Here is a 17,749-nt window from a genome sequence, read left to right on the forward strand (position 1 = left end):
GTTTCATCCTGATCACTTCACTCTAAGCGTTTTCCAAGATTTCCGGTCCCCCCCATGACACTGGATCCGGTCGGGATTTCAAACATGAGATCTGAGTTACGAGGTCCTTCTAAATATTAAATTTCATCCGATGAAATTCAAGATCCGATTACCCCTTCGTCAGTTAAAAATACCTCATTTTTTTCTAATTTTCCAGAATTAACCCTTCCCCCAACTCCTCAAAAGAGAGTGAATTCATTCTGTTTATGTCAATCACGTATCTAGGACTTGTGCTTATTTTTCCCACTAAGTTTCATCCCGATCCCTCCACGTTATGCATTTTCCAAGGTTTTAGGTTTCCCCCTCCAATGTCACCTGTTCCGGTCGGAATTTAAAATAAGAGCTCTGAGACATGATATCCCTCTAAACATCAAATTTAATTAAGACCCGATCTAATTTTTCCAAATTAACCGTCCTCCTACTCGCGTGTGCCATACAAAGTAATTTTTCTCTGGGGATGGAATATTTGGTTGAAGGTTGGCTTCAGTATGACTTATTTTGGAAAAGGGTAATTTTTAGGCTTTGGGCAAGCCATGGGTGGAAGTAGTTCCACCATGATATTTTTGTACTCTATAATGATATCGAGCTGATTATTGATTATCGATAATCAATAATGGATAATATGAGATACTTAATGGACAGACCTATTCTTTTGATCGTTAATTAAAATTGTAATGATTACAACCGGGCAGGTATCAATTTTGTAATGTAATGGTCCTGAGCATATCAGTTTTCCATTACCGGGCTTACGCAGAATTTTACTACTACTACTGCTACTAACAACTCACCACAGCGCCAAGCCGCCTGATGCCAACACAAGTACGCGGGCTTCTCCTCCATCCCAACCTATTCAGAGCCTCCCTCTTTACACCCTCCCAAGAAGTTCCTATGTCCTTTAAATCTTTCTTTATGACAGCCTCCCACACCAGATGAGGACGACCTGCTTTCCGTTTAGCCCAAGACGGTTGGCTTAAAAGGACAAGCTGGGGCAGTCTGTCGTCTTTCATCCGCAGAACGTGCCCTAGCCATCTCAACCTTCTTCCATTATAACCCTGGAAAGTGGGATTGAACTACTTTTTCGTACAGCCTACTGTTTGAAATCGACCAGACTGTCGGGTACCCAGTACAATCCGTAGGCAATTTGTCTGGAAAGCATCTAGTAAATCTTCATCCGCTTTTGAAAGTGACCTTGCTTCAGAGCCATATTTGACCTCTGTCATCACCGTACCTTCCAATATTATAATCTTGGTTTGTAGACTTATCCTCCTATTCTTCCAAACTTTTTTCATTATGAAAAAACACCCTGAGCCTTGGCTATTCTACTTTTAATATCTTCACTGTTTCCGCCTTCTTTACTAACAATACTACCAAGGTAATACTATCAAGCATGAGTTTGAGTCCCCACATTTCCATCCAGGGCCCCATTGCCCCCCAAACTCCAAACGACAATCAACTATCAACAATCGGCTTGATATCATTAGAGTACAAAGTTATATCTTCCAATTGTATATTAGAATCCAAATCAAAATTTCGTTGATTAGACATCATATTACTTCAAACTCACTTCAATTATTGAACAACATTCTTGGCATTTGGCGCTCAGATAAAGATGCTCCCAGAAATTTCCCCGTCCATCAGAAATTATTACCTAATACCTTATGCTCGACAGACCCGATGTCTCCAAGAACACGGTGGGATAGGGCGCCGCTCGGACAAATAGGATATGGCACCGCTCGGAATGATGGGATAGGGCCCCACACGGAGTGTATACAGGGATACTACTTATATTTCTTGTTTTCTCTTTTCCGTCTTAATTTTGCGTGTGGAGTTGTTAATTGTACTGGGTAAATTTTCACTGGGATTGAATTGTCTAGATGATACATCCATCGGGAGAGCATTTCTCCTTTAAGGTGGGGCCTGATTTCCTGGGATTATTTAAAAAACTATCAGCAATTAAATAAAAAAAAACTAGTTATTTCAGCTGAAAATACGGAGTGATATTAAAACTTAAATTGAGCGGAAACTATTACGTATATGAAGGGGGTTTTCTCCTCAGCTCGTCACTCTTTACGCTAAAGTTTGAATTTTGTCCCAATTTTTTAATAATGACTCCTGAAATGCAAGGGTCATTTAATTGGAACAACAAGAAGCTTTTTTCAAAAGCACTAAAAACATTAGACTAAAGAGTAAGGTGTGGAGGAGGAGGCAACCCCCTTCATATACGTAATAATTTCTTTTCATTTTACGGTTTAATATTGCTCCTTAGTTTCAGTTGAAAAAACTTGTTTTTATTTAATTCCCACTTAAGAGGCTATCACTTATGGAAGGTTTTGCTGAGAAATTTATGTTCTATTTACATTTTGGTAAAATAGTACTAAAAATAATAATAGTAATAATGTCAAAAGTTTGGAAGAAAGATCAGAAAAATAATGCTTTGTATTGAACCTTTAAAATTTTGAAATCCTCTTAACATGTTTTTTGTTTGGTGAACTGATGAAAGAATAGTATGTTCGTCATTTAAGCTTTTTTACATTTTAGTTGTTTTTTTCAACATTCATATTCTATCCCAACCGTCTCCCGCACTGTCCAGTGCCGAAACTAAGTTTTCATTATCCATTACACCTGAAATAATAATAAAAAAACTAAAAACTTTTCATTTTTTCACAAATAGTTTCTTTTAGGTGTATTAGAAATCCATAAAGGACTGCTTGTATGAGGAATACAATTTGCATTATTAAGAAATGACGATTGTTCAATGATCAGATCAAGGTACCAAATACTTTAAATACCTACCTCCCCTAGGCTTGGAAAAGGACAGGGATGCCAATTCTTGAAAAATAGAGGGGAAGGGAATAAGTTGCTCAGAATCTAGAAGGTGTCATTTTTTTCACTAAAAATACCAAAAATTGGTATTTATCAAAGACAAATCCCAAAAAGAATTATTATTAAAATCAAGAGGGAGGGGAGTCTAGGAGAATCAATCACCCCGTTACTCATTTGGCTTTCCTGAGAGTTTTCGAGCAGAAATAGACATGTTTCATCTTTAGATATTTGGTTCTTCTCCGAAATGTTTCACTTTCCGACTTTCCTCTTTTTATACTGTCATTTTCGCTCCTTTTTATATTCGGTTATAACCTATTATTTATATAATTATTAATATGTGTGAACGTAAGGGGGACTAGGAACCTCCCCCTTCTGAATAGGTTTGAAAGACCTCTAGTAAAACTTCAAATAATAGGACCTTAAAATGTATTTTTGGTCTTTTAGTCCCTCCTACCTTGGAAAAATCCTCTGAAAGCCCCTCCCCCCAAGAGGTATGTCCACCTTTGTTACTGAACTGTTCTGCCTGGCCCGTTTACACCCCAAACTTCTCTTTGCTGGAAGAAAGTCAAAGTTTATTATACTGAAGTTGCTTTTCTAGAGGCTTTATAAAACCTTTTTTTCAATTTATTAATAAAATGCCCGTTGATAGTCATGCATGAAAGGTCTAATCGTTATTAACGGTTAGTGCATGAACCAAAGTGAGTGTGAGTGGCAATGAACTTTTTCTCAATCATTTAGCTCCTGTTGATGTTGATTGCCCACACTTTTAGCTATATTGTATTTTGATGATGCTGAGCAGTATAGTTAACCAAGTCCATAAACATAGTTGTCAATGTCAGGCACGCACATTCGATTTTTCTTTTTCCAGGGGGAGAATAAGAAAAATATTCGTTTGATAGTTTGAAGTAGAAGTTCCAAGAATTTTGAAAAATCTAGTGTTTCTAGTGTCTGGGCCTAGATGCCCCCTGGAAATGTGCATGGTCAGTAAAAATGCCCCCCCCCCAGAGCTAAGAAACTTGAGCTAAATCCTTTCTCATTGAATACCTGTGTTTGTGAAAATTTAGGATGCTAATAGGTTGCTACGGAATCAGAATCTTATATGGCGAAATAGGGGACCTAGGTCACTGATTGGATTATCTGATTAATTAACCTCTAAGTAATTCTTGAACTGATGGAATATCCCCTCCAATATAAAGCGTCTTTTTCGTATCTTTCTTCTTCCCCTTATGCTGGTGCTATTTGGAGGCGAAGTCCATTCTAGTGAGAAGGGCCCAGGAAGGACTGAGTCATGTAACTGCCAGAGAAGACTACGAATTGAAGTGGTTGAGTGCGATACAATTGTTAGGGCAAAATCTTCCAAGGTTAGCTTCTCAATTTGATCCCTTTCTTGTTGATATAACCTGAAAAAAAGTGAAATTTCTTATTGGGAAGGTCGTTTTCCTCAATTCAACTGTAGGTCTTTTAGTTTTAACTAATAAATAATCATGGATGCCAAATTATCTAAATCTACAGGTTTGGAAACTTTCATTTCAGTAAGTCATTGTCGATTGATTTGGGGTTCTGTTACGGGGTCTCAAAATAGAAATTTCAGCTCTCTTCCAAATAAAAACACGTTTACTTTGTCATGACGATTACGCAGGGTGGGAACCTACGGGCTCTTATCTTCAGAAATCGCGGAATTATTTAGGCTTGTCCTTATATGTTTTTTTATTATCCATTTAATTTACCTATATTTGTCTTTTTTTCAAATTTATGCCTCTTCGAAATTTCAACCCTCTCATCTATAACATATTTCTGGGGATTTCCGTGACTAAGGGTCTTACCAATGGTATTGGTCTTGGGGGGGGGGTAAATTTGTCAACTCGTCAAATCCAGGTGAATTATAAGGAAGTTGTAGAATTAAAGGGGGAGGATTATCAAATCCTTTTTCGTGGCATTTCCGAGTCGATTTAAAAAATGGACCTGAGCACAAAGCTGGCTGTGGAGGCTGAGCACAACGGTTTGTTTAAAAGTAGATCAAAGTTAAGTATTTTCAAAATGAAGAAATATTGTTTAATATTTACATTTTACTGAGAAAAAGGTTTGTAGAGAAAGAGGTTTTTTTCCAATGAAGGGATTATTGCTTGAGAGTCAAGGGGTTGTGGTCGTCTTAAATAAGGGGTTCTGTTCCCTTCCCTTGGCGTTTGTTATAACGCATATTCATTTTATAGTAGTTTGTAAATAAATCGGTTTAGTCCAACTTCAGGATATCACACCAACTTTGGTAAATTTTAATAAAAGAAGTTGCCACAAAAGACTCTATACACTGATAAAAGAAAAGTTACGACAAAGTTGAGTAAAAATTGCATGGTTGCTTGTATACATAAAGCAAAATGAACCTATCAAGTTCCGGCAATGAGCCAATGGGTGTATACTCCGGCTTATGAATAATTCAAAAACAAGGTAATGCTGCTTATTTTGTTCTTTCAGGGGAGGGGGGTTGCACATACGTTGTGTATGTAACCCACCCTTCGCTTAATGATGATTCTCTTCATTTTATTCTATTTATTTTTTTTCTTTGTTTATTTTGAATTTATTGGGAGTTCTGTTTTGTGTTACCATACGGAGAGTTGAAGAATCATCTTTTTATTCCTGGATCTGGAGATCGTATTACTAATTTATAGTTGAGTTTATAAACCCAGTCTCACGAGTTATTCTCACCGTGGGTCATTAATTGGATAGTTTTGTGAAAAATTTTTCTATTGATTAATAAAGAGCTTGAACTCGAACCCCGTGTGACTCAACCCCATCGAACTCAACTCCTTCCAAACTAACATGTTGCAGAGGCTGAATTGAGTAGAGGTCTGAGTTAAATGGGGTTAAATTACGAGGGGCTGAGTTCCATTCGTGTTCACCTAAACGGGCTGAGTTGAACGAGGCTTCAATTAAATGGGTTGAGTTGAACGAGGCTTCGGTTAAATGGGTTGAGTTGAACGAGGCTTTGGTTAAATGAGTTGAGCTATACAGGAACCCGTTTTGACATGTCGAAAATTTATTCATTTTAAAAGTTTTCTAAAGAGTCAAAGCTTTGATGCTGATGAAGGAATCCGCTTTTCTTATATCCTGTAAAATTGTACTCTTGGAATTTTACGCGTTCTTTACTTATAGTGGGGGGGAATGTACAAGAAGATCCCAACTTAAATATCGGTGCAAATAACATATGGCTAGATTACTTATCTTTGGTACATTTATGTTTTCCAAAATAGAAAAGAAGTCTGATTGCTGTAAGAATGCCAACAAATTATTGTTGTTGAAATTTCCCATTTGTTTATATATTGGCTCATGCTCCAAAACAAGCGATTCTCCGCAGGTACATGTATATTTTTGAATCTTCTTTTTTTGCAAATTTAATATTCCAGCAGGAGTGAAAATGGAATTTGAACCAGCGGTTGCCCACTTTCCGCCATCCAGTATACCTTCCGGAGCACCACATGTACCTCATACTTAGGCCATGATTAGCACAGTTCCGTTGTACATGGCACGGTCCTCTTACCACTTGGCACAAGTCCACCACGCTTGACTTGTGCCACCTCGTCTACTCATTTTCTGAAACTCGGGAACCCCTCGGATTCTGTCTTCTTCCTTTTAAGTTCTAAGGCCGTTTTGTCGTAGTAAGGTGATTTCATTTGAGGAATTGTATCTTAAATAGAACGCACTCAAGTGAAGTTAGATTAATCCTATTGAAATATACCAAAACATGATGATAATATAATACTTTAGAAACAAAATTATGGAAACTGCGACAAAGAATTGTGGAGAGCAGGCCGCACAGGACGCATTATATTGAATACCTAACCCGTAACCACCTCTATATAGTAAAAGTGTAATAAAAAAGTATACATACATCGTAGTCTTCTCAGTTAAAATAAGGAAATCATACTGGTTTCTATTAGATGTATCACAGCATAATTCTTGAGTGTGTTCCGTTTAACAGTCGAGTACCTTAATTTGTCTCAGTGGGAGGACTGACCCTCTGCTGAAACTGAAATTTAGCTAATGCAATTCTAAAAGAGCGAGAGAAAAGTTTAAATCCGCCAGTGAGTCTTGTCTGTCCCGAATAAAACTTTTCCGAATTTGTGGTTACTTCTGATTCAAATCATCAAATAATATTAGTTCTTTTATGATTCTCCCCTTCCTGAAAAATTCCTCCGTACGTTGCTGATTTCAGAATAGTATAATTTTGATGGCGGCAGGGGCCGATTCAGGGAGACCCTGCCCCCAAGATTCTCTGTCACCCTTATTCCTTTTTTTCTTTTTTTCACTTTTTATAAATAAATTTGTCAATTTGTTCAATTGGTGGTGCCCTTGTCATCATGCCCCCCCCAAGATTTTGTTATACATCCGACTTTAGATGACGGCTCCGCCATGGTGTAAGACGGAACCCTTTGTTTAATAACCAACTAAATGAAACTAGGCTTTCTTTTTTTAAAGAAAATAGATAGGATAAACTATCCTTGCCCTAGTTCCTTAAGGCATGTGCCATATGCAAGCAAATAGTCTGCTTCTTCGCGATCCGGTTGTATATACAAGTGGTGCATCAGCACCACTTGTTGCTTGCAAAAGCACCAGTTTCAAGTTATATACTGTTCAATATTTTAATATAATTTTTACTATGAAGAGTGAATATGTCACCATAACAGTAACAGAAATACTTATTAATCTAAAGCAAAATAACTAAAGATGTTGAAATGGACAATTTTATTCCTGCTGCAGTGTTCAAGTTTACCATAGGATATAAGGGTCAATTGAATCATATCCAGTCATTTGCGGCGAACATTGAAATCAATTTTCAAAGATTACGCTGTGAATCCCCTACTGGGAATAGGATTATAACGCTAATAACATGTTAATGTTGCATAAGAGTTGCTAGGTGTCAGAGGCTTTGCGTCAGGACTGCGAATTCTTGGTTTCCCCCTTAAGTTCTCGGAATTTCTGTCCTGAACTTCGGATCTTGGAAAAAGGTATTTGAAATTACCCTCGAAAGGTATATTCAGTGCCTTTTATTATTAATTGATATTTTAGGATTTCTTTTCAATCCTTTGGGTTTTTCGCGAGTGAACGTGGTGGAGATACTGTCAAATTCTCAGTGACATCCCAGCTTTGTAATTAGCAACTAGGTGTTTCAATTGGGGGAGGAGGGGAAGGTAGAGTCCCTTCCCCCTCCTCCAATTGGGGGAGGAGGAGGGGGAGGGAAAATTGTCTTGCTTCCCCTCTGATTTGAAAAAATACCTTTTTGGTATTTTCATTGAAAACTGGCTTTTTTTAGCGGTAAGGTTGAAAAAACTGCCCCACTCCTTGCCTAGAGTTTCAAAATAGATCCCCCCCCCCTCTACAGTTTCGTAAATTGACACCACTAGTAAAAAATATTGGTTTTTCTGTAAAAGAAGTCAAAATACCTGAAATTATCGTAGAGGGAGTGAATAGGCCGAATAAGGGTGAGAATCCGGTCCAGACCAACTTCAAACCGCACAGTCACTGGTAGTTGTCTAACAAGTCTGGATAAACTCAACTCTAAGCTGGATAGCTTTTGATTCATCCCATCAAGTCTCGCATTCATGGCAGCAAACTGGGACAACACTTTCCGGTCTGCGCTATATTTCATTAAATTAGTCCATTCAAGTGTCATATTTTGTAATTCTTTGTTCTCGAGGATTTTGGTCAAATCCGGAAGAGCTTCCCCAAGTTCGCCTTCAATTTTGATGGTTTCGTTGGATATGGCTTTCCAAATATCTGCAACATATTTCACGAGGGCTATACTAGTAGCAATGATTTGCACTAGGGAGGCTGGGTCCAATTGAGCTTTGACCAAACTAAAAAACAATAAAATCCAAAATGCACTTGTTAAATTCATTGAAAATCACATTCGTTTGCACTCTTTGTACTTAACGGGAAGAAGAAAAGCGTCCAACTATTTCGGAGTATGACTAAATGGTCAATGAATCATGCTAGACCACAAAGGATGGCTTTATTTTTAACCAGAAGCGTGCTTGGAATTTGTTAATTTTGTGGGTTTCAGTTGTGACGTTTGTTCATTTTATATTTTTCCTTTCTAATGACTGAGTAATCTGTTTGGTATCTCTAACTGTAATCTAATTTAAAGGATGACTTTAATTTTCCGAATGTTTTACTTGGAATGGGTTAATATTTATAGGTTTTCTTTTTTATATTTTACAGAACCTTTATGAAACTAGTACTTACTAATTGTCTCGGGTCGGCAGCTGGCTTGAGTTCACGGCAAAAAAAGAAAACAAAAACTTTCTTGACATAAAATTCTTAAATCAATTTTAACTAATTTAGGTGACTTGACAACCTGAAATAAATAAAAAAAAAAAACAGTCGCCTTTCTTCTTTTTCTAACACGGATTTTTTGAGTAAGTTAATTGTGGTGAAACGCAACATTTTTACTAGACATGGTTGGCTCTAAGGGGGGGGGGTAGTGGTGACAACCTTCTTGCTGTACTAGAGAGTAGTAAAAACTGCAAATTTCAATTACCATCCGGTCACTGGTCGTCTGCCATGGCATGTCATGATTGGATCGATTGAAGCTAGCAATGACTGCCAATTCATGCACGGGAGGAGGACTGAATTCCCCAGGACGTATGGAGCGCTGACCGTGGCGCAGAAAATATTCACGGGGGGCAATCGAAGGTGGCACGAAGAAGCTCTCTTGCTAGTAGCGGTTCTGAGGATCTAGTACCGCTCGCCAGTGATGGCTGGCCACTTGTGGGTTACTGTCCCGTCTTTTTTGAGGAGCGAGGGCTTCATGTCCAGACTTGTCTGAAGCTGGTGGGTAGGGTCAAGGCCGCATCCAGAGGGTTCGACCCCCCCCCCTTTAAATGTTTTTCTGACTGGTAAACACGTAACAAAAATGGATATAAACACATTCTTTATGCGTTTTTTAGTTTTTCGTGTCAACCCCCTCCCCCCCCCCCTTCCGAAAAAAAAATCCTGGGCAAGGTTCCTGGGATATCGGGAAACAATCGTGGACACTGGTGGACAAAATGACAAAACATAGTCGTGGACAAAATGTCAAAACACTAATTTTCCACCGAGCATTAAACCATTTTTCTTATGAGCCGATTTAACGAAGTTCATTCTAAGAAGTCCAATTATTCGATTGTTTATTTACTTATCCAGGGTTTTACTTATTCATTGATAGTAATTTTTGGTCGTCTTAAGTTTGAATTATTATATTACATTATTCATGTTCGTCTCAGGTTTTAGTATGGCTCTTTACTTGTCTTTCAAAACTTATTTTTTGTTTCTAATTCCAAATGGAATGTATTCTCTGTAGTCATCCATATAAGCAAAAACAAAGACAAAAAAATTTGTGTTAACACGGCTTTTATTTCAAGGTTTTCTTTATTTTTAAATTTGTTTTATTTTTATTTATCTTCGGTTTTCTAGATTTATGTCTTCTTCTTCACTTTTTTTTTTGGCTGATAGACATGTTCCGTATTGTTCAAACTCAGATCTCAATTTTATTGTGTTTTCTTTTTTTCATCTCTTTTTGCGTTTTAGCTTAAATATAATCGCGTTATAAATTGATTTTTTGTTTTATTTATAGGTTGGCTTTTATGAAATTTTGTCCGGTATGTGGGTACGAAACGGACTGCAAATTAAAGGACAAGCAATGACTTACCTTCAATGTCATTTTGGCAACTCCATGGTTGATGCAGATATCTACCTGCTGCAGTTGTGTTCTACTCAAATTAAGCCGTCAACATTTTTAATGACTGTTATCGAAAAGTAAGTTGTTTTTCCGCTAAGAAGATCCTTCGTAGGAGAGGGGTAGAATCCTGAAGGGTTATCATCTCCACCGTCTAGTTTGCATCCGTCTAGATTTCCCAACCACGTGTTCAATCCTTCCGACACGCCACTTTATGATTGATGCAACTTTGGTAACTGCACGGTTGATCTACCTGTCGCAGTTATGTTCTGCTCAAGTTAATCCATTAACTTTTTGATAATTGTTATTGAAAAGTTGGTTCTATCTGCAATAATAAGGCTCTTCAGTGGAGGGGGCAGAATTGTTAGATTCAAGAGCCGAGAGGCTTCCCACTCTTGGCCACCTGTTTCACTTGATACAGTTCTGTTATGTCTCGTGGTGACCCGCGTGGTACAATTCTGCCATGCCTGGCTGCATAAATTGATGTTCACACGCTTGAGAACACTTTTTATGGCACTTGGTATTAACCAAGTGACATATAGCAATCGCAAATTCTGTCGGTCTTTCGGTCCCGGTTTTGCTACTTAAGGCACTCCCACGTAAGCTAGGACGATAAAATTTGGCAGGCATATCAGGGACCGGACCAGATTAAATTAGAAATAGTCATTTTCCTGATTTGACCATCTGGGAGGGGGAAAGGGGGGCCCGTTAATTCGGATAAAATAGAAAAATTCAAGTATCTTTAACTTACGAACGGTTCATCAGATCTTAATGAAATTTGTTTTCTGGAAGGATATCGTGTCTCAGAGCTGTTATTTTAAATCCCGACCGGATCTGGTGACATTTGAGGGGGGGAGTTGGGAGGGGGAAACCTAAAATCTTGGAAAACACTTAGAGTGGAGGGATCGGGATGAAACTTAGAGGGAAAAATAAGCACAAGTCCTAGATACATGATTGACATAATCGGAACGGGCGCTCTCTTTGGGGTAGTTAGGGGGGGGTTAATGCTGAAAAATTGGAAAAAATGCGGTATTTTTCATTTACGAACGGATGTTCGGATCTCAATGAAATTTGATATTTAGAAGGATATCGTTTCCCAGAGCTATTACTTTAAATCCCAATCGGATCTGGTGACATTGGGGGGGAGTTGGGAGGGGGAAACCTAAAACTTGGAAAACACTTAGAGTGGAGGGATCGGGATGAAACTTGGTGGGGAAAATAAGCACAAGTCCTAGATACATGATTGACATAACCGGAACGGATCTGCTCTCTTTGGGGTAGTTGAGGGGGGGGGGGGTTAATTCTGAAAGATTAGAAAAAATGAGGTATTTTTAACTTACGAACGGGTGATCGGATCTCAATAAAATTTGATATTTAGAAGGATGTCGTGTCTCAAAGCTCTTTTTTTATATCCCGACCGGATCTGGTGACATTGGGGGTGTTTGGGGTGGGGGAACCTAAAATCATGGAAAACGCTTAGATTGCAGGGATCGGGATGAAACTTGGTGGGAAAAATAAGCAGAAGTCTTAGATACGTGATTTACATAATTGGAACGGATCCGATCTATTGGGGGAGGGGTTAATTCTGAAAAATTAGAAAAAATGACGTATTTTTAACGTACGAAGGAGTGATCAAATCTTCATGAAACTTCATATTTAGAAGGACCTCGTAACTCAGATCTCTAATTTTAAATCTCAACCGGATCCAGCGTAATTGGGGGGGGGGGGTAGTTGGGGGAGCGGAAATCTCAGAAAATACTTAAAGCGGTGAGATCAGGATGAAACTGGATGGGAAGAATAAAAACCTGTCTAAGATACGTGACTGACATAACCGGACCGGGTCTGTTCTCTTTGGTGGAGTTGGGGGGGGGGTAATTTTGAAAATTGAGGTATTTGTAAGCTACGAAAGGGTGACCAGATCTTAATGAAATTTGATATTTAGAAGGATATTGTGCTTTAAAGCTCTAATTTTAAATTCCGACCAGATCCTGTGACATCGGGGGGAGTTGGAGGGGAAAACCGGAATTCTCGCAAAACGGGAAAATTAGGGCATTTTTATCTTACGAATAGGTGATCGGATATTAACGAAATTTGATATTTAGAAGGAATTCATGTCTCAGAGCTCTTAATTCAAATCCCGACCAGATCTTTGACATTGGGGGGAGTTGTAGGGGGAAATCTTGGAAAGCACTTGGAAGGAGGAATCGGGATGACGCTTGGTGGATAGAACAGCATTAAGCCTCTTATTTTCCTTTTAAATCAATCTATTGATTCATAGAATTTTGTTAGAGCTCATACTATATGATCTCTTGGCTCTTAGCTCTTCTTGCTTCGTCACAAGTGCCATATGAGCTCTTAGCTCTTGTTGTTAACTAAGATTCATGACTTGACCTCAGTTACTTGATTGTACATGATGCTAATCATTTTGTTTTATTTGTTTTATTTCTTTTATATTTTTTATTAGTTATATTATTTTTCTTTGCCTGGGAAACCAGTTCATAAAACGGAAAAGAGTTCTCCAAAGGCAGGATTGCTTCATAAGATAAGAGACTGTCAATGACTTAATATTTATTTTCTGGAAAGTTAGCACTGTAACCCATTGAAAGGGTCGAAAATTCTTTTTTTTTTGGGGGGGGGGTCTAAAATCGTCACCGCACAGAAAAAAATAGGATAATATCATGTACACTATAAAAGAATTCAATTATGAGGTTTGTGGATCGGGGGAGGGGGGACTGTCCTGATTGATGCACCCTTAAACTAACAGAACAATAAAGCAGTAAAAAAAAAAAAATATATATTCTAAAAACTATTGTATGCCTTTTTTTTTAAACGCTCTTACTTAGTTTCGTCTGTGTAGACCGAAGACCATATCTTGCACAAATTATTTGATATATTTCGTTCATATATTTCAGTATTTCATTCAAATACTTCAATATTTCATTCAATTTTATTAAACATTCAATAGTAATACAAGTTTAATTCACATCTAGTGGTACGGTTGAGTTGAAATTACGTATGTGATCGATTTTAGATGACAAAGCCTGAATCATTTATAATAGATAAACATTCATCAATTTTTCCATTAATCTTAATATACACCTTATTTTTACACTCATTCTTACACGCTTCTATATTGATTGACTACCCAGTAACAGCTAATGATTTGGCTACATGTGATTTAGGAGAGGAGTGTGTGGTTTTGGACCGAAGTGTTGGAAGCGAAGACTCCTTGCCTTGAGCAGCTGAGGGTCTTTAAATTTCCTTGAATAGGTTCAAAACACGTATGAAAACGTTGGTACGAACGTATAACGAGATCTATGAAAAACACGTTCTCATTAACACATGCACTTATAAATTTTTATTATATTTTTCGTAATATAATATAATATTTTGTTATATTAAAAAATAAACTTTCAGTACCAGAAATGAAAGCTCAGGACGGTCATCATGTCATTAACGCTTCGTGATAATTATGGTGGTATGGTCTTTATGTTACTTTGAAGTATACAGTGTTGCAAAGATCTTTAAATACCCATAAAATAAGTCATGACTACCCTATGCTTTCATTTTAGTCTCTTGGAAATTTATTTTTCCAGTTAGTAGGAAAAAATTAATTCTTCGCAGTTAACTGCAATTGCATATAAAAACAAGAGCTATGAGCTCATATGTCACTTGTGACGAGATTGGAAGAGCCAAGAGCTCATATGGCATGAGCTCTAGCAAAACTCTAAGAATCAATAGATTGATTTAAAAGGAAAATCAGAGGCTTAATGCCGGTCGGGATTTCAAATAATAGCTCTGAGACACGAGGTCCTTCTAAATATCAAAATTCATTAAGATCCGATCACCCACTGGTAAGTTAAAAATACCTCATTTTTTCTAATTTTTCCTCTCCCTTCAGCCCCCCAGATGGTCGAATCGGAGAAAACAACTTTATCAAGTCAATTTGTGCAGGTCCCTGACACGCCTGCCAAATTTCATCGTCCTAGCACGTCTAGAAGCACCGAACTTGCCAAAGCACTGACCCCCCTAACTCTCCCAAAGAGAACGGATCCAGTCCGGCTACGTCAATCAAGTATCAACAACATTTGCCTATTCTACCCACCAAGTCTCATCCCGATCTCTCCACTCTAAGCATTTTCTAAGATTTCTAGTTCCCCCCCCCCCCGACGCCCCCCAATGTCACCAGGTCTGGTGTGAATTTAAAATAAGGGCTTTGAGATATGAGTTCCTTCTAAATATCAAATTTCATTAATATCCGGTCACCCATAAGTTAAAAATACCTCAATTTTTCTAATTTTTCCAAATTAACACCCTCCCCCCCCACTCCTCCAAAGAGAGCGGATTCAGTCTGGTTATGTCAATCATGTGTCTAGGGCTTTTGCTTATTCTTCCCACCAAGTTTCATCCCACCCAATACCACTGGATACAGTCGGGATTTAAAGCAAGAACTCTGAGACACAGGGTCCTTCTAAATATCAAATTTCATTAAGATCCCGTCACCCATTCGTAGGTTAAAAATACCTCCTTTTTTCAGTTTTTCCTCTCCCTCTAGCCCCCAAGATGGTCGAATCGGGAAAGCGACTGTTATCAAGTCAATTTGAGCAGGTCCCTGACACGCCTACCGATTTGCATCATCCTAGCACGTCCAGAAGAACCGAACTCGCCAAAGCACTGGAAATCCCCCAACTCCCCCAAAGAACCCGGATCCAGTCCAATTATGTCAATCACGTATCTAGAACTTTTGCTTATTCTTCCCATCAAGTTTCATCCCGATCTCTCCACTCTAAGTGTTTTCCAAAATCTCCAGTTTCCAAGATTTCCGTCCCTCCTCTCCAACCCCCGGATCCGATTCGAATTGAAAATCGAGCATCTAAGACATAAGATCTTTCTATATATATCAAGTTTCATTGAGATCCGATCACCCATTCGAAAGATAAAGATACCTCAATTTTCAAGTTTTCCAAGATTTCTGGTTTCCCCCTCCAATTCCCCCCAACGTCATCGGATCTGGCCAGGATTTAAAATAAGAGCTATGAAGCACACGATCCTAATATATATCAAATTTCATTAAGATCTGATCTCTTGTTGTAAGTTACAAATACATCATTTTTTCTAATTTTTTCGAATTAACCCTCCCCCCCAACTCCCCTAAAGAGAGCCAATCCGGTCTGTCAACCATATAACTAGAACTTGTGCTTATTCTTCCCACCAAGTATCATCACGATCTCTCCACTCTAAGCGTTTTCCAAGATTTTCGGTTTCCTCCTCAAACTCCCTCCATTGTCACCAGATCCGGTCGGGATTTAAAATAAGAGCTTTGAGACTGGAGATCCTTCTAAATATCGAATTTCATTAGGATCCAATCACCCGTTCGTAATGTCACAGTCCGGTTATGTCAATCACGTATCTAGGACTTTCGCTTATTCTTCTCACCAGGTTTCATCCTTATCTCTCCACTCTAAGCGTTTTCAAAGATTTCCTCCCCCCAATGACACTAGATTTGGTCAGGATTTAAAATAAGAGATCTGAGTTACGAGGTCCTTCTAAATATCAAATCTCATTTAGATCCGATCCCTCCTTTCTAAGTCAAAAATACCTCATTTTTTCTAATTTGTCAGAATTAACCCTCCCCCCCCCCAACTCCCCCAAAAAGAGCGGATACGTTCCGGTTATGTCAATCACGTATCTAGGACTTGTGCTTATTTTTCCCATCAAGTTTCATCCCGATCCCTCCACTCTAAGCGTTTTCAAAGATTTTAGGTTTTCTCCTCCAACTGCCCCCAATGTCACCGGATCCGGTCGGGATTTTAAAATAAGAGTTCTGAGACATGATATCCTTCCAAATACCAAATTTTATTAAAATCTGACTACCTGTTCGTAAGTTAAAAATACCTCATTTTTCTATTTTTTCGAATTAACCGTGCCCCCCAACTCCCCCCTCCAGATGGTCTAATCGGGGAAACGACTATTGCTAATTTAATTTGGTCTGGTCCCTGATACGCCTGCCAAACTTTATCGTCCTAGCTTATCTAGAAGTGCCCAAACTTGCAAAACCAGGACAGACCGACAGAATTTGCGATCGCTATATATCACTTGGTAAATACCAAGCGCCATAACCGTGGCGTTAATACATTAAAGTGTAGAAGTTGGGCATATATTTTCGAAATCTAAGGGAAGCAAGTTTCTCGTTTTTTCAGTTTTTTCAATGAAAATACCCCAACAGAAAGTATTTTTCAAGATCTAAATAGGGGGCCAAAAAACTAGGGGGCATTTGCCTTCCCCTTATTGACACTACTGATAAAAAAGTTTTTAAAGTTTGCTTGTCTACTTTTTTCTCATGTAACTTCTTGAAGTTTTATTTAATGAGCTTATAATATATTTCTTGACTCGTCCCCAGACATCTTTATTGGTATAAGAATGTTAGTTAATACACATTTAAGGTTTGAGTGGCAGTCAAGGTTTGAGTGGCAGTCATCGCAATCAACGACGCAGTGAGGGGTTCAGGAGCTCCGTAGTAAAGTGGAATTGATCGTTCACTGCTTTGAATATTAAACGATTTCGGGCCACTACAAATACACAATAAAATAGTCATTATTTACCAATGAGCAAATGTACTGATGGACTAATTTGCAAGCAGCACGACAAGTAAATTGCTGCTAAATGTGTTGATGGAAGCAAGACTGCCAGAAGCCTTAAGCGGTTCTGCGCAGTATGAAACAGTTATGACCTTTAAAGCTTAAGACCAATCTTTAGACATGTCTAAAATCAGAGGCGTAGCCGTGGTTTTTATCATCATTTTTGGCATTGTCAAAATAATAGCTGGTTATGCCTTTCTAACTTAACCAAAATACTGGATCTTATAAATCTTTTGTCGTCTGATAACTCGTGAGAAAACAAGGTGGCAATATTCACTGAAATAAGTGTCCGTTACACCTAATTAAATAAAAAAGACAAGTTTTTTAATGGAAAGTAAGGAGCGACATTAAAACTTAAAACGAACAGAAATGACCTCGTATGTGAAAGGGGCTGCTTCCTCATCAACGCCCCGCTCTTTACGCTAAAGTTTGACTCTTTCTCTTTACTCTACTCTTTAAAATAGTAAAAAAAATTAGCGTAAAGAGCGAGGCGTAGATGAGGAAGGAGCCCTTTTCACATACGAAGTCATTTCTGTGCGTT

At 38.3% G+C, this 17,749-nt stretch overlaps 2 protein-coding genes across 2 annotated transcripts in view; one reads left to right on the top strand and one right to left on the bottom strand.

Moving 5' to 3' along the window:
* Positions 1 to 8,806, bottom strand: part of LOC136024620 (uncharacterized) — a 36,448-nt gene extending 27,642 nt beyond the window's left edge. The window contains exons 1-2 of the mRNA XM_065700060.1: positions 8,298 to 8,806; positions 4,013 to 4,262 (exon numbers count right to left, since the gene is read on the bottom strand). Coding sequence (XP_065556132.1) covers positions 4,013 to 4,262; positions 8,298 to 8,752 — 705 coding nt within the window. The 5' untranslated portion in view covers positions 8,753 to 8,806. The remainder of the gene's footprint in view (positions 1 to 4,012; positions 4,263 to 8,297) is intronic.
* Positions 1 to 17,749, top strand: part of LOC136024637 (E3 ubiquitin-protein ligase Ubr3-like) — a 259,618-nt gene that overhangs the window by 157,640 nt on the left and 84,229 nt on the right. Inside the window, exon 11 of the mRNA XM_065700068.1 lies at positions 10,469 to 10,650. Coding sequence (XP_065556140.1) covers positions 10,469 to 10,650 — 182 coding nt within the window. The remainder of the gene's footprint in view (positions 1 to 10,468; positions 10,651 to 17,749) is intronic.

This window comes from Artemia franciscana, chromosome 1 (genome assembly GCF_032884065.1).
Source record: "Artemia franciscana chromosome 1, ASM3288406v1, whole genome shotgun sequence".
NCBI lineage: Eukaryota > Metazoa > Arthropoda > Branchiopoda > Anostraca > Artemiidae > Artemia > Artemia franciscana.